General features: G+C 43.1%; 1 protein-coding gene across 2 annotated transcripts; it reads right to left on the bottom strand.

The window, feature by feature from the left end:
• On the bottom strand, window positions 1–24,315 carry PDC (phosducin). 2 transcript variants are annotated; one of them, XM_068141305.1, is made up of 4 exons: window positions 24,189–24,315; window positions 4,252–4,335; window positions 1,926–2,086; window positions 1–1,252 (listed from the first exon to the last, which is right to left on the bottom strand). In XM_068141305.1, exons 2-4 carry the CDS (start codon window positions 4,310–4,312, stop codon window positions 725–727), a joined length of 750 nt encoding a protein of 249 aa, XP_067997406.1. In that variant the 5' UTR covers window positions 4,313–4,335; window positions 24,189–24,315; the 3' UTR covers window positions 1–724. The 2 variants fall into 2 exon arrangements, with proteins under 2 accessions (XP_067997406.1, XP_067997404.1); XM_068141303.1 differs by having other exon boundaries at window positions 4,252–4,341; window positions 24,189–24,314.
• Window positions 24,316–25,555: the final 1,240 nt, after the last annotated feature.

Raw genomic sequence — 25,555 nt, 5'->3', positions numbered from 1 at the left:
CTTTGACAGCTGTTAGGCTTTATTTCGGAATTATTACATGAGCGCAATATACTTTTCCAGCAACTCAGCAGACATTTCAAATATCACTAATCCAAATATGGAGCAACAATGAACTGAAATTAGCTGACAGTGTGTCTGTCTTAGCTGTTGAGATGATAAAGTTAGAGAAGCACTGAGCTAACTCCTGCATTTTCACAAGTATTTAAAAGTTAAATGGAGAAGCATAAACTAATGTCCTAGACACCCAAGCCATTTAGGAATGCAAGGACTCTGGGCTGTGTGTTTTTCATTAAAACTGCTGGATGGAATCTTCTTATGACTGGTTGAAATCTGTTGGATGAAATTTTCTGACTTTAGTCATGAAAGTGAACCTGAGGAGCCAGGACTCACTGTAGTTCCAGAGCACAGAGACAGCCTTTTGTGTATACAAGAGGGATGGATCAGTTCTTTTCCTGTTGAAATTCTTCTTGTGCTTTGTGTGATCTCCTGTTTTTCCTACTACTTGTGGCTGGCATAGAAATAGTTATGTACAGGACTGCCAGCTATATGTTTTAAGTAACATTCACATGCTAACCATACTTTTAAGCCATTTATATAAATATATATATGTATCTTACAGATAAATTAGCAAAGACAGCCTTCTCTAAATGAGATGGGTGTTATTGAGCTTGACTTACAACATACTGAAGAGGGAAGTGAGACAGGGAGGACTATGCTGCTCTAATTACTCAACATCTGGCTCATCTGTGTTGCCATTTCCCAGGGATGGAAGCTCCCTTTCAGGCAGCAGCCCATACTCATTTAGGAAAGCCTCCACATCCACAGCAAAAAACTCCTCATTGAACTGTTCGGAAATGTTGATGAAATTGCTCAGAAGCTCCCCACCCTTATAGACAAGCAGAGTGGGAAGCACTTCATTGGAGAAGCGGTCTCCAGCCCCCGTGTTGGAGGCTTTGATCTTGCAAAACTTCACGGTGGTGTACTCAGCCGCCAGGCAGGTCAGGCTGTTGTTGAGAGCATCGCAGCCCTTGATGCCATCTTCATAAATGTGGACAATGACGGTGGTGGTTTTGCGTTCTTTCTCCACGGCCTCCAGGAACTGTTCCCCGTTCTGCAGCTCACACAAGTAGCCATATTTTGGCCCAAAGCTCAGCCTCTGGTGCATATCCTGCATGCAGCGCTTGCGGTATTTTTGTAGGCAGCTTTCATCTTCTTGCTCATCATGAATTAATTCGTACTCCTGCATGCTCATCTGTGGGCATTGAGAGAATGATATGTTAATGAAGTTGTTGTCAGTTGACACTGAAACAGGAAGAGGCTCAGTGGTTGTTTAAAGGACTTCATGTTGAAAGCTTGGCCAGAAGAGCCATCACTGCCTACGGTGGCTCTGGGAGGTCTTTTAAAGAGACAGGTGAAGATCCTGTCTTAAGACCTGCATGTCAATTTACTGGTATTGAAGACAGCTGTCAAAGACTTTTGGATCTTCCAGGGTTGGTGGGAATTTTGCCTGTCGCTCTCATGGGGTAAAAATTTGATTTCTGTGTTTTTTTGGGGTCAGAACTGGTCAATGGTAATGAGAGATGTTCAGGCTCAGAGCTCTATTGTGACTAGTATTTTTTTAACGTGTTCAAATTATTCCATTGGCTTAATAGTGGAAAGAATGTTGAGGCAAGGGAAGGAGGAAGAAGGATCAAACTGTGTTGTATGCTATGTCAGTGTGAAGTTGCATCTTGGTTTACTGCAGTTGGACTTTGCTTGGGAGAGAAATAGAGAGGTGGTTGCATGTGCATTTGTTCTGTCTATGTTGTGTGAGCTCTGCTAAGCTGCAAAGGAATGGAGTCTGGAAAATTCAAGATTTTCTAGCTCATAAACTGCATATTTTACATAGAAACCAAATTAACTTGTTTTGCCTTTTCTTTACTTACCTTACGGCAGAATCTCTCTCTGGTGTCTTTATCATCTTTACTGTGACATCTGTGTGGAGAAGACATTTGTCTAAGGATTTCTTTCTTGCTCAAGGATAAGGAGTCTCTATCTTCACTTTCTAATTTGAACTTCCTCCAGTCATTGATGACACCTTTGGGCCCTACGAGAGATGAAGTTGGATGAGAAACTGGCTGCAACAGGAGACGGTCTTCAATTTCCATTCATTTTCCTTCTGTGCCACAGTTTATCTGTTCACGTCTTTTCCTTCCTGAGCACCCTCCACCAGTGCTACAAACCTGAACTCTGTGATCAGTGTGTTACATCAGCCACCAAAGGAAAGGGGGTGATCTGGTTCCTGTCAGGATCCCATAAAAGGATTTTGGTGAACTACATGAATACTTAACAAAACTGACATGTCGGCCCAAGATAGTGTTTTGTAGGTCTGTTTGCATTTTTCTAGAGACAGAGCATCTGAATACATTGAAAGCAGTCTGCAAGAAAACCAGGAACTAGGACTTGTAGTGATAGGACAAGGGAGAATGAATTGAGGCTTGAGGAGGGCAGGTTTAGACTGGAGATCAGGAAGAAATTCCTAACAGTGAGGGTGGTGAGAAACTGGAGCAGGTTGCCCAGAGAGGTCGTGGATGCCCCCTCCCTGGAGGTGTTCAAAGTGAGGTGGGATGAGACCTTGAGCAACCTGGTCTAGTGGAGGGTGTCCCTGCCCATGTCAGGGGAGTTGGAATTCAATGATCTTTAAGGTCTCTTCTAACTCAAACCATTCTATGAATCTATGAATACATAACAGAAGTAAAGACTGTAAAACTGAGAATACAGGAGATCATCTAGTCCAACCCCCCTCCTAAAGTAGGGTCACCAACAGCAGCTTGTGACAGAGACTTCACAACCTCTCTGGGCAGCCTGGTCCAGGGCTCCAGCACCCTCACATGAAAGAATTTTCTCCTCATGTTTAACTGGAACCTCCTGGTTTCCAGTTTGTGCCTGTTGCCCTTTGCTCTGTCACTGGGTACATTGAAAAGAGTCTGCCTTCATCTTCTTTCCCCCTGCCCTTTAGCTGTTGATCAGACTGATCTTCTCCAGGCTGAACAGCCCCATGTCTCTCAGCCTTTCCTTCTCACAGAGATCTCTCTTGGACTGGGAAGCCCAGGACTGGACCCACTACTGTAGATGTGTTCTCACTAGGGCTGAGCAGATGAGAACAGCCTTGCTGAACCTGCTGGCCACAGTCTTTTTAATGCACCCTAGGAGACCATTTACCATCCTGGCCAAGAGGGCACATTGCTGGCTCATGGGGAAGTTGTTATCCACCAGCATTCAGGTCCTTCTCTGCCAAGCTGCTTTCCAGCAGCTCATCCTTGCACCTGTACTGGGGTAGGGGGTTATTCCTACCTGTATTGCCCTACATTTTGGTATTCAATAAATAAATATAATTTAAACAAAAAAATAAATAAAGCCATATCTAATAATCTTAGCCAACAGCAGTAAGGATGATGGTGATAAGGAAACCCCCAGAAACAGTTGCTTCAAGAGCTATATTTATTATAGCCCAAAGAAAAAGAAGCCATAGGAGCACTGGGAAGCAATGATTGCCTGTTGGTGGGGTGGGATGAAGTGTCTGTAGAGCTGAATGCAACATCTGTACTCATAAAACCCACAATGACTGAGTGCTGGATTAAAAAGAATTGTGATTCTGAGCAAGGGTACTGCTTTTAAAGGCTGTGCTGTGTTTGCCAAAAGGATTCACAGGTTCGCTTTTAGCACTGAATGTTCCTTCTGTAAGAAGGAAAGAACAATCCAGACTTTGCAGTGAGGCCTTATAACCTAATACTAGTGTGTGAGTGTGGTTTTGTTCCTGGTTTCTTTTCCTCTATTTCCCAAAAGAGGACAGATCATTGTTCATGACTGAAGCAATAAATCAACAAGAGCTTTGTTGGGCCATTGCTGTTGGTGGCTTCTTGGGTGTCTTCTGCATTTGCTGATTGCTTCAGGAGGTTTGGCAAAAAGATCAGTTTGGTGTTACCTGCCCTTCCCTGAAGGCTGTCACTTGCTCCAATACACATTCTCATTGGCTTTGGAGCTCATGTTTCTGTGCAAGGGATTTGGCAAACCAACTGGAGCTACTCAAATTCTGGGCTTCCCTAGTGAACAGAGACAAGGTCAGGTTGGACTGGGCTCTGAGCAACCTGCTCAAGTTGCAGATGTCCCTGCACACTGCAGGGGAGTAGGACTACATGAGCTTTAAAGACCCCTTCCAACCCAAACCAGTCTATGATATTTAGGAAAAAGAAAACTGGTTAGTTCCCTTGCCTGTGTGTGTTGCCTGTCCTTCAAAATCTTCTTCAATGCTGGCATTGGCATTTTCCTCCATTTTGGTGGCTGGAGCAGGAGATGCTGCAACTTCAAAAAGGAAAACAGTTAATGACAGGATAGGGAAGAGCTAAGCATGCATCAGGTACAGCACTGTTTGGTATCAATGAAGATCAAAACACATGATAATTGTAGAGATATATTCTTATCTTGTAACAAGCAATCAGGATATGTGTCAGTCTCTTTAATGAGATGTCTGGCCAGGTTCTTACTGGAGGTGCCTGGGTGAGGGAGAGTATTGGGAACGTGGTGTGAAATAGTGGTTATCACACTTCCTGCACTGGGATTATGTAGTATTTTCTTTATTTCAGTGTTTGTTTGGGTTTGGTTTTTGTGATTCACCTTGAAATCAGGAACTACATTAATTTTCCAAGTTCTGTGCAGTATTTATTTTTAAGGGTTGCCTGAAGTGCTCATTTCTCATACTGAAGATGGAGCCAAGTAATTGAACCTGTTGAGCAAGAGACCTCTGAATATCCTGGACCTAGGCTGCCTGTTGTGCTGTGTTTGTTACAAAACACAAAATTATGTGGGTTATAAATCAAAATCACTTTCTTGTTCCACCTGCTCTGTAAATAAGGCCACCCAAGCAATCACAGGGCACTGCAATACAGCAGTAGTCAAGCAACACCCTTTTTGTCTTCTACAGTGGAGTTTTTGAGGGGTGAGGTAGAATCACCATTCTTTGAGGGAACAGGAGAGGTTTCCCTTTGTGTATTCCCACCATGAAGATGAGCCCAGTGCTGTGATGCCTGAGCACTGCAGAGCAGCAGAATTTGACTGCAGCATCGAGCTCGCAGGGTCAGACTGGCACTCTGCTGATTCCCAAAATATTCTTGGGGGCCTACAGCTTTCTTGAGAGGATCAATTATCTGCTTCAGGAGGATATACTGGTGGAGAAAAGTATGGATTGTTCCAATGCGCTTTGACTCCGCTGCTGATAGACATCTACACAGCCCTCTGCATGAGCTCTGCCACCACATGGTACTCAATCTTTCTTCCTGTTGCACAGAATGGTTTGGGTTGGAAGGGACTTTTAAAGGTCATCTAGTTCCAACCCCCATGGGCAGGAATGCCTTCCACCTGACCAGGTTGCTCAAAGTCCTTGTCAACACATAGAGATATACACCCCCATCTGCTGTCCCCTCTACTCATCTTTCTGTGACATCAGACATAAGTTTCCTTTTTAATCAGAAATTGTAATTCTAATGTGCTAAAGTGTCGCTGTCCATAGGAATCTTAAGGCAGGTGATCTGAGAGCTCTCATTTAGTCCAGTTCTAGCTGTTCAGATGTTAAGCCTTTTTGACTTCACAGGAAATCCCATCCTGAAGCAAAGATTAAGATGTTTTCTTGCCATGAGTGTTGCATTTAGAAGCTGCTGCTGATGTTAGTGTTGGAGCATGAGTGCAGAGAAGGTCACCCACCTTCATCTTTCATAGAACATCAAGGGATAAAGAAGAGTAATGGTTGAACAAGGCACGAGGAATCTAATTTTTGTGTGTATTGAGACTAAAGCTCAGTAGTAAATGTGTAAATAGATTGTCCCTTACATGTGGCAATTGATCAAAGCTTGTGGGAAGCATTGGAAACACGTTTGGGGGGAAAAAAAGAGGCAGTGAATTTTACTTTATTACAATTTATTGTTCTGTATTTTGATCTCTAGCTAGATTGTTTCACACTGAGGTGCTGGAGAGTGTCCAAAGAAGGACACAATGAAGCTGGTGAAGGATCTAGAGCACAAGCCTGATGAGAAGCAGCTAAGGGAACTAGGATTATTTAGCTTGGAGGAAAGGAGGCTGAGGGGAGACCTCCTTATTCTTTACTACTTCTTGAAAGGAGGTTTGAGCTAGGTGGGTGTTAGTCTCCTCTCCCAAGCAACCAGCAATAGAACAGGAGTAAATTATTCAAGTTGTTCCAGGAGAGGTTTAGGTTGGATATCAGGAAAAAATTCTTTACTGAAAGAGTGATAAAGCATTGGAATAGGCTGCCCAGGGAGGTGAATCCCCTGGTGATATTAAAAAAAGCATGTAGGCATGGCATTTTGGGCCATGGTTTAGTGAGCATGGTGGTGTCAGTTTGATGGTTGGACTTGATGATCTTAAAGGTCTTTTCCAACCTCCATGATTCTATAATTCTGTGATTGTTGTCAGCCTCTAGACCCAGCTTCTTGATCCAATTGCCTTTCAGTCAGTTCTGAAACAGAAATAGGACTCTAATCTTTTCTCACAAAGGCAAAACTAAAAGCCTTTGGCATGTTGGGGATGGACAGCTATGTGGATATGCTGGGTCACAGTAGCACTGCAGCCCAGAAGTCTTGTAAATCATTCCTGTGACTTCCATGGACATCTAAGCTGCTTCTATCAGCTGCTGCTAAGGATTTGCTTTGTTCCGTGAGGAAACTTGTTTGGAATTTCTATATGCTTTGATGTTTTGTAGCTTTTAGCTCTCAAAGGCACTAAAAATAGAGGATAGGAAATTTCCAGCAGTCTGTTGCAGGCTCCGACCAGAAAACTGACCATGCTTCTGGTGAAAGATGCGAGATGGAACTGATTGCTTAACAAATGAAAGCTCTTTGTACAGTTTATGTTTCTGATTTGTTGTACCTAATAAATCTGAAAAGGTTAGGTGAGTCACTATGGTACAGAAAGCTGCATTTCACCATTCTGCTGCAGCGTGGCATGAGGCAACAACCCTGCCAGGCTGGAAAGCTGACCATGGATCTGGGAGTGGGGAACTCCTCATATTTAATCCTGGCCCTGCAACTGAGTCAGGCTGTAAGCCTGGAGCAAGCCATGCAAACCATTCAGTGGAGTTATAAATATTTATCGTCCTTATCTTGGCACTGTGAGAATTAGGCCATCCCAGCCAGGTGTTTCCCAGTAGGCACCTGAGGACAAGAGCATAGGAACATGTAACTGCAAGGTGATCCGTGGGAAGCTCGCTTCTAGGATGAGCTGGCTCTCCTGTGGTACTAGTCTTCCTTTTGAGAAAGCGTGGTGCAAAAAAGTTGTGTTAGTGTGTGGGCAAAAATGGGCAATCACCAGGGCAGGAAACTGTCCCGTATTCTTGTGAAGGCTTTAGGTGGAGTACTTGAGTTGGAGTTCTTGGGTGGTGAGGTGAAGTTCCTTTTTATATGTTAGGCAAGCAGTGTTTTCCAAAGAAAAAAGAAGGTTCCTAAGATCTGGAGGAATGCGGATGCTACCAGCACATTGTGCAAGTGCCTCCGTGAGGAAACGTCAACGCTATGTGATGCTGAGACAGTAAAGCAAGCAGTGTCACAGTGCAGTTTGCAATGACCCTAGCACAAGATGGCTTAGACCTAAAGTTGTCACCTCACCAGCATTACAGGTGTGCTGAAATCCAGTGTGGGGACAGCTAGAGCCATCCTCTGTGCTGCATCACAGCTCTCCTAAGAGTAGATGCACTTTGCAACCCTGTGGACAGACCACAGCCCTCATGATTGTGCAGTCAACTCCTAGTGGGTGCTAATTAGCTGACTGACTAATTTAGAAATTCACTAAGATCACCTTTTAATATAAACCCCTTAAATCTGAGGCAGCCTGAGATCATGGTGGGCACAAGAGGTCAGAGGCAGAACTTTGATGTGTGGGGATGATCATACTAGACAGGGACAGGCTTCTGCGCTGGAGAACATACATCCCTGGCCATTGCAACCATCTCTTATGATGTCATAGAATCATTTTGGTTGGAAAAATCCTTGAAGATGATTGACTCTAGCCATTAATTCAGCACTGTCATATCACCACTAAACCAACACCACATCTACGTGGCTTTTCATTCCCTCTAGGGATGGGGACTCCACCACTGCTCTGGGCAGCCGGTCCAGGACTTAACCATTTTCAGTGAAGGATTTTTTCCTCTTGTCCAACCTATACCTCCCCTGATGCAACCCGAGGCCATGTACTCTCATCCTCTCACCTGTTACCTGGGAGAAGAGATCAACACCCCCATAAGTACAACCTCCTTTCAGGGAGCTGTAGAGAACCAGAAGGTCTTCTCTCAGCCTCCTTTTCTCTTGATTAAACAACCTCAGTTCCTTCAGCTCTTCCTCACCAGACCTGTTCTCCAGATCCTTCACCAGCTTCATTGCCCTACTCTAGATGTGCTCCAGCACCTCAAAATGTCCTTCTTGGAGTGAGAGGCCCAAAATTGAACCCAGTATTTGATGTGTAGCCTCAGCACTGCCAAGTACCAAATCCTTAGTGGATTAAATCTGGTATTTTTGGATTTTTTTTTTCCAGTGTAAATATGCTGGCTCACAATCCTGTTAAACTTGCTCAGGATAAGATCACACTGTGAGAGCAGAATATGCCAAGTGGGTAGTCAGTTCCAAGATCTGTGCAGGGTGATGTGCAGTGATGGTGAAGTGATAATAAATGCTATCACTGAAGCTATTTGTGTCTGTTCTAAGGAAGCACCCACAGACCTTTCAGACCACCAGCTGCATGGCTGCTGCTCTCAAGCTTCGCATTTGCGCCATTTTAACAGCATGTGCCACTCCAGATGAACAGCAATCTTTGTGGGGGGGAAAAATGCTGGTTTAGAAGAGATATATTTTCATTAGCTTTGATCATTGGTTTTGGCAACCAAAAGCATCTCTTGATGATTTTATATGAACAGTGTTAATAGGGAGAAAAAAATATTCCTTCTGAGGTGTGCAGATCAATAATGTATTGGCCAGTAGTTTGTAATGAATGAAGTGACTTCACACACATATTTTAAGGGACTGCTAGTTCTAGAACTTCTCTACTTTCCTGTCTTAATGTTAGACTTTGAGTGAAGAAAGCAAAAATTACAATTTCCTCACAGAGGAGAGCTGTGACCTTCCTGTGTCCCAAAAATCACTTCTTCAGCAAGAAAAAGCCCCCAAACCTGAAATATATATCTTGGAGCTCCCATTTAATTTCTGTGAGTTCTGGATCTATTGTAGCTCAAAATTAGTCATTCCTGTTACTGATGTTCATCCTTCTGTGGTCATTAGAAGGTTATCAGTAAGGGCCATCCTTACTATAGGGTAGAAAGGTAGAAATGATAATTTAATGAAATATTCACATTTTAGAATTGTTTTGGTTGGAAAAGCCCCCTAAGATCATTGAGTCCCCAGCACAACTGTGGAAATGAAGCTATGTCCTGAAGTGCCATGTCCACACATTTCTTGAACAACTCTGGGGATGATGACTTCACCACCTCCCTGGGTAGCCTGTTCCAATGCTTGACCACTCTTGCAGGAAAGAAACGTTTCCTAATATCCAACCTAAACCTCCCCTGGCACACCTTCAGGCCATAATGAAGGATTCCAATATGAAGGAATACTTTCTACTTACTAACAAACACTCCACCCCCTGGTCATTCACATAGTTTTCTGGTTAGCCAAATTTTCAGTTTTATTCCTTTTTTACTACTTTCTCTCCTGTATGTTGAAGTTCTGAGGTAGCTCAGGAGGAAAGCACTGTGCCTGTGTATTTGTGATGAAGGCTTCTTTAATCCTTGTCGTATACTGCAGCTGTAAATACAAAAATGATGTTTTCCAGTGTCAACTTATAGTTATGGAAGAGAGGGGAATTAATAAAAATGTCTCTGAACAAACTGTAAAAGGCAAGATCTATTCCATAAAAGACAAAACCAATAAATGAAATTGCCTTGTAGAGAAAAAGGTCTTGCTACCAGTACAATAAGTAAACATGAGCAGTATTCATCTCAAGATGCTCTGGGCACACATTTGCTGCTCTCCATTTGTGCAAACCCCACCGAAAACACTGCTCTGTGCCTGGGTCAGCATGAGGCCATAAGTCAGCAGCTTGCTGCTATCCCCAGCCATTGATGGGATGTTGCCTCTGAACTGGGCAGCAGGAAATTTTGGATGCTCATGGAAGTGGAGGAATGAAAAGTAAAAGAACTCTTTGTCAGTGAGATACAGTTGCACAGTTCTATTTGAAGCTATGTGTAGGTGGTTGGTCAGTACCTGTGCCCTGCCTGTCCCCTTGGCTCCTGCCTCTTGGGAAGGGTGTCTGAATTTTAACAGCTTTTCCATCTACCCTAATTTGAATCTTGCTTCTCTGCCTGTTTTTTCTGTTTTCTATTTGCAGAATTCCTTCCCTGTATATTCTTGTCCACTCTGCCAAATGCACCTGGCAGATGGGCAGCTTTTTAAGCAAGCAAGCCAAGAGAAGGAGCAGCTATGGGTTTAAATGCCCAGGTTGCTGGAAATAGAGGAATTGGGTAAAAATTCATGGAACTGGAACAAGGCATTGTTTACACTTGCCCAGGCATTGGAAATGTCCCAGTGCAGCAGAATCAAGTGAAGCCCATGTGTGAAGTTCTGCACTTCCTCTTGGGAAGGTCAGCATCTACTGGGTTAACAACAGTGACAGATCTACAGGGTGATAACCCAGAGCTCATCATAGAGTAATTTTGGTTGGAAAAGAGTTTTAAGTTCATCAAGTCCTACCATTAATCCAGCACTGCCAGGTCACCAGTAAACCATGTCCCTCAGCACTGCAACTACATGGCTTTTCAATCCCTCCAGAGATGAGGTCTTCACACTACCCTGAGCAGCCTGTTCCACTGATACCATTGAAACCTCCTCAATAACTTGAGTGCACCACAGGGTGTGATCTGCATCACTGAGCAGAAATGGTGAGATGTGGATTTGCATTGTTTGCATGGTTAAGACATGCATGCTTCAATGCAATGATCTTGAACGTCTCTTCCAACCTGGTTTATTCTATATTCTATATACTATTCGTTCAACCCTAGCTGTGGTCTGGTTCATAGCTACTTCATGAATTGTTCAGCCTGGAGAAGAGAAAGCTCCAGGGGGGACCTTCTTGTGGCTTTTCAGTGCTTAAAGGGGCTGATCAGAAAGCTGGGGACAGACTTTTTATCAGAGTCTGTTGTGACAGGACAAGGGAACATGTCAGTATCATATGAATGAAGTGTGTTTTGGTTTCTTTTAAAAAGAAACAAAAAGAAAGGGGAATGAGTGAGAAAAGTAAGAGTTCCATCCAACCTTGGGCGTAGAATCACAGAATTATTTTGGTTGGAAGAGATCTTTAATATCACTGAGTCCAACCACTAACCCAGCACTGCCAGGTCACCACTAAACCATGTCACCAAGTCATGTATGCATTCAGCTTTGCAAGAGGCATTAGTGTCATTGCGTAAGCAAAATCAGTGTCAAGGGCAGAGGTCAGAATTTCAGAGCGCTGCAAAGGGAACTGAAAGCCATAAGCACCTTTAGCAATCTGCTGCTGCTGAGGACTGCTGGGTGCCATGCCAGAGAGCTGCTAGTGGAAAACATGGAGTACCTGTAACAACCTTTGTGCTCAGAGACATTCAGGTCCCTTACACTAGGGTGGGTAAATATAGATTTTCAGAGCTGCAGCCACCTGGTTTGGCTACTCACACTGGCATTACCCAGATATGCAAAGCCAGGCTCGTAATATGGGTACAGGGAAATTACCTGGGCTCACCTGAAGGAAAAACATGATGTATCATATAGTGATTAGGTCACTGTGCTGAGGGAAAATAACACAGAATCATGGAATTGTTTTGGTTGGAAAAGACCTTGAAGATCATCCAGTCCAACCATTAACCCAGCACTACCATGTTACCACTAAACCGTGTCCCTCAGCACCACATCTACACAGCTTTAAAACTGTCATTTGCAAACACCAGAATGGGACTTCATTTGCTAAAAGAGGAGGTCATACAATAGGAAGAAAATACAAACCAGGGTGGGCTGACGTAGAAAGCTGTCAGCTTTGCTGCAGGTCCCTGTGACTGATGAGAGGGTTATGGGATTGGATTATTCCCTCTATCCGCTTTAGGGGAGTTATGCTGTTCTTTATTTGTGAGATGGAAATGCTTTAAATAGCTTCAGTTCCATGTTTCATTTACACTTAAGGCCTTTGCCAGTCAGGAAGTTCTCGATGTGGCTACCCCAGGCCTCAGCATTATGTTAGGTTAAAAAAATCATAGGACTGAAAAAAATACTGAGTGCACATTTATTTCCAGATTTCACTCTAAAATGGGAGATTACCTCATTGCCTTGCACATCAGCCAGCTTCAAGAGAGGTGATTCCTCCCCTCTACTCTGCAAGTCTCCACCTCAAATACTTTGTCCAGTTCTGGTATCCCCATCATATGAAAGACATGAAACTCTTGGAGCGAGTGCAGAAGAGGGCCACAAAGATGATCCAAGGGCTGAGGACAGGCTGAGGGATCTGGGGTTGTTCAGCCTGGACAGAAGAAGTCTCTGGGGAGACCTTCTAGCTGCCTTCCAATACCTGCAGGGAACCAACAGGAAGGCAGGAGAGGGACTTTTTCTAAGGGCATCTAGTGAGAGGACAAGGGGGAATGGTTTTAAGACGAGGGAGAGTAGGTTTAGACTGGATCTTAGGAAGAAGTTCTTCAGTATGAGGGTGGTGAGACACTGGAATAGGCTGCCCAGAGAGGTTGTGGAAGCCACATCCCTGGAGATGTTTAAGGCCAGGTTGAACAAGGTCTCGAGCAACCAATCCCCATGTCAGGGAGGTTGGAGTAGCTGTTCTCTAAGGTCGCTTCCAACCTAAGCCATTCTATGCTTCTACCACAGCACCACTGTGATTCAGATGGAGAGGCAGAGTGCAGCTATTTTAAGACAAGTCTTTTTTATTTTAAATCTCAGAAAAAATATTAATTGACATTAATAGTGTTAAATGTCAGTTAGCATTAACTATTTATTTTTAAGCATAATTTTTAATATTAAATGCTGAAAGTCTTTTTAAAGTCAAGATCTGAATTATTGGAGCAAATTACAGAACCCTAGAATCCAATCATGGTGGGGGGTGGAACGGACCTCTGAAGATCATCCAGTCCAACCTGCCTGCTAAAGCAGGGTCACCCACAGCAGATTTCCCCAAATCACTATGTCCCAGTGAGTTTGGAATCCCTCCAGAGAAGGAGACTTTACACATTTACATAGTACTATTGTGACAAACTCATCCTTTGGTTTTTAATGTCAGGAAACCTCTAATTCATTTATCTTCCTACAAATCTTGGATATATCAAAAGGGGTGGAAGAGAAGGGTGGCTGGATGTAAGAAAATCTCTCTTTGGAGCTGGGGCAGAACAGCCCACATTTTCAAATGCAGATATTTAAGGGCATGAACCTCAATCCATGTTTAACCTCAATGCCTGGCCCCATTTGTCAGACTGATTGCGTGTTTCACTGCGGTGCTCTGAAAGTCGGGACAGAGTTTCCAGCTGACCTTTAAGGACATAATTTTTGAGCTCTAAGTAAACATCTGTATGGCTGCTAGAACTGACACATCCTTCAGAGTTTTGGTTGGAGTTTGTTGCTGCAATTAGCAAAGATGTGATGAAGGGCAGAAGCCTAGGGAAAAGGCTTTATGTATGTTTTGTTCCCAAGCTCAGCAGATGTTTGGCAGCATGTATAATCCCTATAATTTGTCAAAAATCACTTATGTCAGGGTAGTGATTAGAGACATGTGTTTAAAGAGGTTGATGGGCAATGCTTTATGGAAAAGGGAAGAAACTTACATTTATTGTATGGTTAATTAAAGATCTACAAGATGTAGTACCCTGAAGGGACTTTGAACAGGCTTTTATTGCTCCCTTCCATGAGAAAAACACAACAGAATGCCTGCAAGGGAGGGCTGGGAGGAATCAAAACTTGGGAAGTTGGGAAAACATTCACTGTCTGGTTTGGGGTAAGGCTTGACCAAGAATGCCCCCTAAGGCTCTGGATAGTGCACACAGAAAACAGCTGGCAAAACGGGGTTGGCTCAGAAGGGTGAATATTTATTTCTGATGTGGGATGCTATATTTTGTCTTAGCTTGGATGAAGGCTTTTCTGCAGTGCGCATTTGCAACCGTAAAAGTAAATCAGTAGGAAGGTTTGCTCATGTTATCCTCATAGAGAATCACAGATTGGTTTTGGTAGGAAAAGATCTTCAAGATGATTAAGTCCAACCATTTTCTAATTCCCATCATTATCTACAGAAGACAGGCTTGACCTAGCCAACAGGCTCCCTATACCTGCAGGCTCTACCTAAGCCATCTATCTCTTGAATTTGAGAGAATTAGACAATTTGAAACAGAAACTGTTCATGACAGCTTTCAAATTCATGTGTTCTTCACTCCTGGCTTTCTCTGAGCATTAAAACTTGTCCTCTGTAATGTGTGAAAACTTTGTTTTCTGCGTTGTCATCATTTGAAAAGTTTTATGATCTTCCACTTCTGAGTCTCAAACACTGAATTAGTGTTGTTCATCCTGGTTGGACAGAGTGCAGCATCTTCTCTATAGTGTCAGGTGATAGAAAGAGAGGAAATGGCCTGAAATTTTCCCAGGGGAGGTTTGGCTTGGATGCTCGAAAAAATGTCATTAGTGAAGTGCTCAGGTTTTGGAGTGGGCTTCCCAGGGAGGTGGGGGAGTCACTGTCCCTAGAGAAATGTGTGGACGCAGTTTAGTGGACATGTTTGATTTGATGATTTTAGAGGTCTTTTCCAACCAAAACAATTCTATGATTCTAAGAATTTCTTCACTGAAGGGGTTTTCAGGCATTGGAAGGGTTTGCCTAGGGAGGTGGTGGAGTCACCATCCCTAGAGATATTTAAGAGTCATGTAGGTGTATAGTTTAGGGATATGGTTTAGTCAATGATAGGACTTGATGATCTTAATAAGTTGTTTCCAATCTAGGCAATTCTGTGATTCTGTGATTCTGTGATCCAGTGCTTTGGGCAGGGTAGTAGCTCCTGACAAGGTGGATTTAATAATTAGATCTACATACACCTTGTGGTGATGATACAACAGTAAAATTTTGCATTCAAGCCAGATGTGCTGTGGTAAGGAAAGGGACATTAATGAAGAAGATATCTTCAGGCTGTGCTCTCAGGAATTGCTTGTGTCTTCCAGCCTGCTGTCTTGGAGCTATTCCTGTAGAACTGGCAGGGCCAAGCAGATAAAGCTTGACAGAATTACTAGGTGCTACTGTTCTTTCAGTCTTGACACTCCCCTAAACACATCTCCATGAGTTAGAAAAGTTGATGGAGTCAGTTGTTTACCTCATCCCATTACAGGCATTTAACTTAAGGCACTAACAGTGGGAAGATGCATTTTTGGTCAGTTTTAGTCAGTTCAGGGGGGTAATCCCTGCCTGTGGATCTGCAAAAAAGGAGTTCATCTTGCCTTTTGCAGGTAGAGAGCCTGGCTGTGTAACTCAGGTGGTTGAGTTAGGCTGGTGTGACTCTCCCATCTTCCTGGCTGTTACACTGTCAGGTAGATATTCATTCTGTAGTAATGAAATCATGGAATTGTTTTGGCTGTAAGAGACCTTTAAGATCCTTGAATCCAACCCTTAAGCCAGCACTGCCAGATTCACTATGAAATCATGTTGCTTTCAGCCGTGCTGTTAGTATGGGAAGAGCCAGTACCTAAAAGTGGGATACTTCCACAGTTCTGTCATCTGCTCCCAGCTATTCACTAATGTTTCTTAGGTGCGCAGAAAATGTGAATACAAAATGTTTTTCTTCTCTCCTGGCACTTACATTAACACAGCTATTGTGCAGCTATTGGCTGCTAAATTGGTTTCACTTTACGGGAAACTTGCCAGTTTGGGGGATTAAATTCCATATTTATCTTAAACAGGAAGATCCACAGGTGAAAATCTAAAAACTTGGGGAGACCTTCTGGTGGCCTTTCAGTACTTAAAGGGGCCAATCAGAATGCTGGGGACAAACTTGAGCAGGGCCTGCTGTGACAGGACAAGGGGTGATGGTTTAAACTAAAAGAAGGAGATTCAGACTAGAGAGAAGGAAGAATTTTTTTATGATAAGGGCATTGAGACACTGGCCTAGGTTTCCCAGAGAGGTAGTACGTGCTCCATCCCTGGAAACAATCCAGATGAGACCATATGGGGCTCTGAACAACCTGCTTTGGTTGCAAAGGTCCCTGCTGACTGCAGTGGGGCTGGACTAAATGGCCTTGAAATGTCCCTTCCAACCCAACCCAATCCGTGATTCTGATGTGCATTTGTCAACAGTTAGCAAAGACACTGTGAGGAACACACAGGCAATCTTGAGTCGGGTCAGGATAAGCAGATGGGAAATGAAACACTTCCTCTGTTGCACTGTAAAGCTGTGACCAGCTAGATGTGTTACAGCAGAATGTTCGGGTTGTTTTATTTGACCATTTACCAAAAAATGGGGTAACTGTTTATAAAGTAATTTATTAAGTAATGGATGTCAGAGCCCTGTTCCAACCAGCTGCAGCCTCATGGTGTGTGCTCCAGGGTTGTCTGTCCCTCTTGTTTGCAACCTCAGGAATAATGTCTTCTCCGCTATATGATCCCGACATTCCTGTGGCAACTACAACTGCCTAAAGGAAAGCGGTAGTAGGAATTACTATTAGTAGAAAGGGCCTACAAGAAAGCTGGGAATGGACTTTTTACAAATGCTTGTAGTGGCAGGATAAGGGGGAATGGATTGAAGCATGAGGAGGGCAGATTTAGACTGGAGATTAGAAATAAATGCTTTACAGTGATGGTGGTGAGACCCTGGAACAGGTTGCCCAGAGAAGTCTTGGATGCCCCCTCCCTGGAGGTGTTCAAGGCCACATTGGATGAGGGCTTGAGCAACCTGATCTAGTGGGAGGTCTCCCTGCCCATGGCAGGGGTGTTGGAACTAAATGATCCTCCAGGTCCCTTCCAACCCAAACCATTCTATGACTCTATGAATGTTTTCATCATGTTTTCTTTATTAATCGGAAGATGGAATCCACAGTGGACAGTATCCTTTGGCCACAGGGAGCCTGGTAACTTTTATCCTTTTCCTACACAGATCTTTTATATTTTTTATGCCATTCCAGAGGCTTCATGTTTTCCTTTGGATCCTGTGACTGACTTTAATTAGAAATGGGAAACTTTCTTTGGCTAAACTGTGAACAGCTTTACTTGTGGCTTGTGACACTGCACAGGAATTAATGGTTTTGCTTCCTTTGCAGACCAAAACTAAGCAGACTGGGGTTCCAGTTATGCAGCAACTAAGAGATTCACACAAGTTTCTCTGGACGTCTAAACAAATGTCATTGATGTCTTAAAATACAATTTTCCCATCCTGCTCCAGAACACAGCTGGGATAAATACCAGAGGACATCCTTTCCCTCCAATTTACTTTTATTTATGTAGCAACTCAAGCACAATTTCTGGGCCAGTTTTTCTGTGTACAGTTAGCTGTTTCTCAGGCTCCTTCAGAGGGATTGCCAGGGCTCTATCCCAAAATTCCCAATATTTTATCCTTCCACATAGTCAGGGTATGGGTGTATTGCCCCATAAGAAGCCAGCCTGATTGCAACCATCTAACAGACATTTTTTCTTTAGGGCTTCTAACACTCCTTCCAGAATTTAAAAGGGGCTATGTGAGAGCTAGAGAGGAACTTTTTACAAAGGCATGGAGTACCAGGACCAGGGGTAATGACTTCAAACTGGGAGGAGCTCAATTTAGGTTAGACATTTGTAATAAATTCTTCCCCAGGAGGGTGGTGATGCACTGGAAAAGGTTGCCCAGAGAAGTTGTGGAGAATCCAAGCCTGGAAGTGTTCTAAGCCAGATTGGATGGGACCTTGAGCACCCTTGTCTTGAAGAAGATATTCCTGCCCATGGAAGGGGGTTGGAACTAGATGATATTTAAGGTCCCTTCCAACCCAACCCAGTCTGTGATTCTATATTTCCCATCTGAACACAAGAAAAGAGCATCAGCAGGAAAAGTCTTGTTGGAACAAGCAGCAGGAGGTACCAGGAAGCTGATTTGATTCAGGGAGAGTCAGGGAAAGGCAGGAAAGGGGAAAATGGAAAATGAAGCGAACAGGATGATCCTATCAGGAAAAATCTTACCATAAATACCTCTGATTCACTTCACCCACTTTGTGTGTGCACACCAGTGCAGTGCTCAAATGCCAGTTTTCCTCCCAAGGACAGAATTGGGGGCCAAGCCCAAGTGAAGCATTACCATCACCTGTGGTGTGTCAAAATGCTTATGCAAACCCCACAAAATAACAGTACCACAAATCCTGCAGTCCTGGATATGGCCACAGATGCCTGAATTCCTTTGTTTCCTCAGTGCTATCCAAAAGTGGAAAATGTACTTTACAGCCTGAGTTTCTAGTGAACAAAACAGGAATGGAGCAGTAATGGACTGATCACAGAATTCCCTGCAGGGAGTTGCTGCAGGATTTAGGTACCTTCTGCAAAATGCCAGAGCAGCCCTGTCTCATAGAATTGTAAAATAGTTTGGGTTGGAAGGGACCTTAAAGACCACCTAGTTCCAAACCCCCTGCCATGGGCAGAGTCATGTTTCACTATACCAGGTTGCTCAAGGCACCATTCTACCTGGCTTTGAATCCTTCCAGGGAGTCTCATTGTTAATGTGGCTGTTGTGACAAGCCAGGTCACGACCTCTTATGCTTGCAGCAGTTAGTCACGGGATCAAGAGAGGTAAGAACAAGCAATACTGAAGGTGTTTTGATGGTGGGTTTTCTCCTACTGCTGTATTTGTTTATGCAGCAGAGTGTAACATTTGGCTCAACCTAAGCTGCTGTAGATCCTGACTGCAGCTGTGACAGCCATGGGAGGTGGATAGAGTAGCAGCCTAGAGCACGGTGCTCTGTTTAGGAAAGGAGAGAAAATCTGTGATTACTTCAATGGAAAAAATCAAATCTGATTTTTCTAGGATTTTTTTTTTCTAATGATTTTGGGCTCTCTAAGCTTTTCTCTGTGGCACTTAAAAGGGCTCTACTCGTGGATTCTGTAGTGTTAAAGAATAAGATGTGATTGCTCATCTCCCTTTAGGAGAATCAGACTCAGACAAAAAACAAAGAGAACTCCATAAATCAGAGGGAAAACATGCTCTTTCAGATTACCATGATGTCAGATATTAGGATTCACATGATAAATGACTGTGCTAGCATTAACTGTCCCAGCAGAACAGTACAGATGTGAGTCAGTTTGTAAGAGCCTCACTTATTGATGTGTTCCAAAGCTTTCTAAAAGAAAAATATAAAATCTGATTCTAATTCCTTGAGCAGTCAAGAAACAGTAGGTTGATCTGTGTGACAGCAAGTCTACATTAATCCCTGTATGTTAAACTGTGCAGGGGAGCCTTGGACAATGCATCAGTGTTCATACAAAAGAGTAGAACAAAGTTCTGAAGTGCTGAAGTGATTGCTGCTGTATTTTAAATAAATACCTACTTCCTAAAATAATTTATGAAGTTATCTAAGTAAGAATGGAACTGGGTGCTTTACCACAGGTTGTGGGTTCCTAACATCTCCAGAAAAACCTGCTTCAGTGGCCTGAAACCCTTTTTTGTTTAACTACATATCTTGAGAGGATGCAGACATGGATAATGGGAAAAAAAGATTGGCATTCATCAGGAGAGATGGTCACCTTAAAGGCAAAGAGTGACAGGAGATGGCAGTAGTTTGGGCACTAAGGAAGATCCCAAGGTCTGAAGGCCCTGTGAGGGTGGTGGAATACTGGAACAGGTTACCTGGGAAAGTGCTGGAGGCCCCATCCCTGGAGACATTCATGGTCAGACTTGATGAGGCTCTGAGCATCCTGATCTAGTTGGGAATGTCCCTGCTTACTGCAGGGGAGTTGGACTAGATGACCTTTAGTTCCCTCTCAACCCAAACCATTTTATCATTCTATATTTAGACTTCAGATAGCTGACATGTTTCCTCATCTGATAGAGCCTGACTTCTCCTAACTCTGAGGGTTTACTTCATCCTGTTTGGCTTAAGGTTTAGCAAGGTTATTTTTAGCTAGGCTGTGTTTCCAAAAGTGCCTCTGGCCTGTGACCCAATGCAATGTGCAATAAAATAAACCCAGACAGCCTTCAACATGAAAGAGAACAAAGATGAGCAGTCACCCAATGCTGCCTTCTGGGGTCTCTTCTCTTGAAAAAGTCTTGAGAAGACCAATTGCCAGTTTTGCATCTCATTGAGGGTTCAAAGACTGACACCAGTGAACTTAATGGTCAACAGCATGGATATGACAGGATTTAACTTAAAATTGTGGAGTCATTTCATCATTGTGTGGTTTCAAAGGGGTGACATTCCTTAATTCCATAATTCCTTTCAAAACAGTCCCAATTTGCTTTATTTAAACCCTGCCTTACTCTGTTCTCTGAGAAAAGGAGTGTCTCTACTGTTTTCAGACTAGGTAGGATCACTGTTACAAGGAGAAATGGGAATGTATGCTTGTCCCTGAGTACCTCCAGAGACAGTTGTTTTATTGTGCTACCAGCAGTTGTGAAGGACAGGGCTCAGCACCACAATTATTTCATTTGATGCTTTGCATCTAAGTGACAAGACTTTATTATAACTTGCTTCCATCTCAGATTAAGCAAAGCAACTCTCCTTACAATATTGCCTAAATGGAATCATTTAAGAGTATTTTAATTATGATGTCATGTTCTGAATGACTGTTACACTGCTGAAAGGTCAAGGATGTGCAAATAGAACCAAATTTGAACTATTTCAGCAAATCTAACCATTTAATTTCAAGCTGCCATTTGAATGTGTTACAGTTTTCATTATGCATCCATAAACCATTGCAGTTCTCAAGATAAAGATACTGCTTTTGTGCATGTTCTCATCTACACCAAGACAATTAAAGAAAAATAAAGATCAGTGAAATACTTTCTGTTAAGAATAACTTTTCTGTAACACATTTTCACCTGGCTCTGTGCAAGACCTGTGAGCAGCAGTCTTGTATGAGGGTGAGGAAGATGAAGAACTGAGCCTGGCAGCCGGTGTGGCTGGGTGGAGGCTGAAGTCACTGCTGCTAGTACAACTTACAGATCCTAGCTTAAGTAACAGGAGTGGTAATTTGGAAATTTCTTGGAGGGGCCTTGACCAAGTGGAGTTTCATAATGCTTCAGGTACATTGCTGGGAGCTGCTGAGATGGCTCATTAAAGTCCAGCCAGGGTCTCTCCACAAGAATCCACATTGCCACAACACTTCCACCTCTTCCTCTGATTGAATGCAGTGGGAAAAGGGATATGGCATTTGCACCTTCCTTCCTTTGCTTCTGTTATCTGTGGCTATTAGATGGAAAGGGTTCTAAGTCACCCAAAACAGTTTTGTGCTTTGGCAGGCAAATATATGGAGCTATTTTCAGGTTTATTATGCTTCCTCTGCTCGTTGTTCCTCTGCTCTTGCATACAAGGCTGAAATGAGAATGGCAATGAAAACCCAAATTGTTTCAGATTTAAAAAAGGAATTAACACAAGAGGTGACATGAGTTCACAAAGACTTTGACTTCAAAGAGCTGGAAAAGACTTTTCTGGTTTCTTTTGATTGTTGTTCTTTTACTAAGAAAGTGCTATTAGACTGGATATTTGGAAACAGTTCTTTACTGAAAGCATGGTCAGGCATTGGAATGGGCTGTCCAGGGAGGTGGTGGAGTCACTCTGGGACATGGTTTAGTGGGCATGGTGGTGTTGGATTGACAATTTGACTTTATGATCTTTGAGGTCTTTTCCAACCTTAATGATTCTATTATTCTATAATCTTGGCCAATTCTACTCATGCCTGATATTGGTTAGACCTCTCCTTCTCTCCTCCCCCCCCTCCTCCCCTCCCTTTTTTTGTTTTCTTTCATTTTATGCTTTTCTTCTCATAGTTCTTTGAAATCTGCCTTCCAGTAAGCAGCAGAATAGGGCTTGCTCTGTACTTGGATGCTGATTGTGAGAACTGCTCTACTGCTTTCACTTGAAATCCATAGGCATTGAATATCAAGAGCAAAAACTATGATGTATGCTTGCCACAACGCAATGGAGTTCTCTGCCTTGATTTAAAGCAAGTCCCAGGTTACATTTAAACCACTGAGAAATATTTTACTGCATTGAGACCCAGGCCAAATCTTTGCTCTCATTCAAGGAATTCAGAATTAAGTTTATAATTCAGTCAGCCCCTGGTTAGCCTTGAAATGAAGCCTATTATGTAGTTTAAGATGGGATAGCACTGAAAGCTGGTTACCAGACGCTCCAGCTGAGTTCTCTTCTTTGGCCATATTAAACACACCAAATCATGGAGTCAACCTGATTTTATTTTTCCTCCCCTTGCTCACTAGTGCCCAACTGGAGTGTTGTACAGTCTCTGGAGAGTTTTCTGCCCACAGGTGGCTTGTCTTTTTTAATTCTGGTTTTACACTACTGGCTAGCTGAGAGTGGTCTAAGAAGGCAAGAAGCCCAAAAGACAGGGTGGAAGTGTAAGGATGGTGATGATTTTTCCTAAGTCTTTGCATCTTCTGCATTTAGGGCTATTGCACAGCTTTTGTGTGTAGTGAGAATCACAGAGTCCTGTAACTGCAGCTGGTTGCACAACTGAGCTGTCTAATCCCTGTAATCCAGCCTAGTGCAATTATTGCAAATTATTTCCCCACTGAGGTGGGGCTGCTGATTGTACCAGGCCCTTTTTTTCCTGAATTGCTGCTCTCTTTGCCTTTTTTTTTTAGGACTGAAAAGGATAAAGCTTTGCAGTTGAGATGAGGACACAGACAGATGGCAGCATGAGTGTTTTGAAATAGGGGGGTTGCACTTTGTAAATTAGAAATAAGGGAACTCTCTGATGGCTTCAAGAACTATCCCTGCTAGTGATCAATTCCCTTTATCACTGGAAACCAGTAGGTGCATATTCTGGTGTATAACAGTCATCCTTAGCTATGAAATTTACACTCAGGTTGTGTTATTTTGGTTGCTATCTTCCATTCCCTAATTAATCTCTCCATGATTTTAGCTGGTTGTAATCAGAATTGCTATGATTAGACATTAATATTTATAACAGAGATCAGATAAAACCCCACTCTGAAACAGGGTGATGTGTTCATGTATAATTCCAGCAGTCTGGTAGGTATCAGCTACAGAAGAGCAATGTCATCTTCAAACTGCTCCCTCCTGTCAACAACGTTTCAAGCACTTGCAGCAAACTTGTAAAGGTGTTGATTGTGGGGATGGAATAATTCATGTGAGCAGGTTGGATGCAAGAATTGAAGGTGGTTTGCCCCAAGGTTTTTTGACCACTTAGACCTGTACAATTTGCAGCATACTCATCTTCTGGGCACCTCAGCTGTAGAAAGCAATCTCTCCATATTGAAAAATAGGGATTTAGTGGATGGTTATATATACTAAATTTTGTTTGTCTGTTGATGTTGTGATTATTTTCTGATTGACACATAGATATCAAACACAACTGCTCTTATGCTCACACCTAAATCCAGCTATGAGCACAAACGAGAAAGACATGACACTGAGGACAGCCCCTGGTATTCAAAGGCAGGTTACAAAAGAGCAGAAATCCCATTTTTAATTAAATAAATGCCAAAAGTGAATAAAGAGGGATAGAATTCCATGCAAGGAATATAAAGCTCTAGTAAATTAGGTCTAGGTGTCTGGACACACACCAGCAGCAGCTCAGAGGTCTGGTTTCTAATGCATTTCCTCTTCGCTATCTGTAGTGAAGCAGCACTTACTGACCATGCTAGATCAAAACCTCTGTTTATTTTAAGCATGAATAATGGCAGCTCTTTGAGCTCATTATTCTCAACCTAATCAAAACAGCCTGCCAAATTCCTAACTGGAAATCTGGCATTATTTTTTATCTCAACAGCTACATTTCAGCCTGGTGCCAAAGGTGAAGTTCTTCCAATAGACCATATCAGTTAAGTTTATCTATTAGAACGTTTAAGGCACAGCTAATAAATTCCAGCAGCTGTGGCCATCTTCAAAACACCATATTTTATTCCCATACCTAAAATAAAACTTGAAAGTCAGTCAACATGCAAATCACTCTACCTGAGAGGCTCAGTTGCTCAGCTCCACGTTTTCTGACCGCTGACAAATGTCCTTGGTGGTTTCCTGGAGAGGAGCTGGATTACAACTGACCAGAGATAGACCTGGTCTCAGATTTACATCCCTGTGTAGTGATGACCCTTGCAGAAATAGCTTTGGACAGATAATAGGATTGCCATAAGGGAATTAGAAAATTCTGTTCGTTACTTTGAGCCAATGAAGTTGCAGACTGGATTGAGGTTTAAAGGATTTAGTGCATGGATATAATTGGGAAGGGAGAAAAACAACTGAGCCTGGAGAAGAGAGACAGATGGTATCTTGGTGTTACAGACAGAGGTGTATTAAAAATGCCAAAGCTACACAGATGAATTATAAGCATGGTAGAAGAACCCATTGTTGTATGCAGGCTTCGTTGTGTCTTAGGTGGCCAAGAAGGCCAAAACCATCCTGGCCTGGATTGGCAATAGTGTGGGCAGCAGGACTAGGGTAATGATTGTTCCCCTGTACTTTGCACTGGTGAGGCAGCACCTTGAGTTCTGGGTTCAGCTTGGGGCCCTTCACTGCAAGGACATTGAGGAGTTGGAGGAGTGCCCAGAGAAGTGCAACAAAGCTGGCGCAGGGTCTGGAGAGCAGGTCTGGTGAGGAGCAGCTGAGGGAAATGAGATTATTTAGTCTGGAAGAAAGGAAGCTGGGGCTCATGGCTCTCTACAACTTCCTGAAAGGTGGTTTTAGTGAGGTGGAGGTTGGTCTCTTCTCCCGACTACTAAGTAACAAAACAGGAGGAAAGCACAGAATCACAAATGGCCTGAAATTGTGCCAGAGGAGGTTTAGGCTGGATATTGGGAAAAACTTCTTTGCTGCAAGAGTGGTCAGAGATTTGAACAGGCAGCCCAGGGAGGTGGTGGAGTCACCATCCTTGGCAGTGTTTAAGAAGAGTATAGATGTGGCTCTTCAGGGTATAGTTTAGCGGTCATGGTAGTTGGGTTACAGTTGGACTTGATAATCTTAAAGGTCTTTTCTAACTTTAATGATTCTATGACTCTGATCTCTGTTGAGGCAGTGTAGAAATTGACCAAGCATATGGAAGTACTGGGAGCATTCCTGTTCTTGAGTGTGTATCTCATTTCAGTGGTGCAGCCAAGAACTGAGAACTTGGTGGTACCAAGGCCCTATGGGACAGTGGCAACTGCTGTGCTTGATGCTGTTTGCTCTCTCTTGCAGCATGTTTCTTTTGGAGTTTGGACTCTCTACTTGGACCCTGAATTAGCTAGCTGGTGGATTTATCCCACTAGAAGTTTCATAATGTCTGCTGGGATAAAGCTAGTAAAGAAAATCAGTGCAGGCTGCATTCCTTTTATGGACTACACAGT

The sequence above is a fragment of the Melanerpes formicivorus genome, unplaced genomic scaffold (genome assembly GCF_026170545.1).
Source record: "Melanerpes formicivorus ecotype bairdi unplaced genomic scaffold, bMelFor1.0.p_v2 SCAF_7, whole genome shotgun sequence".
Lineage (NCBI taxonomy): Eukaryota > Metazoa > Chordata > Aves > Piciformes > Picidae > Melanerpes > Melanerpes formicivorus.
Note: the sequence above shows the minus strand (reverse complement) of the source record. Positions and strands in the feature narration are given on the sequence as shown.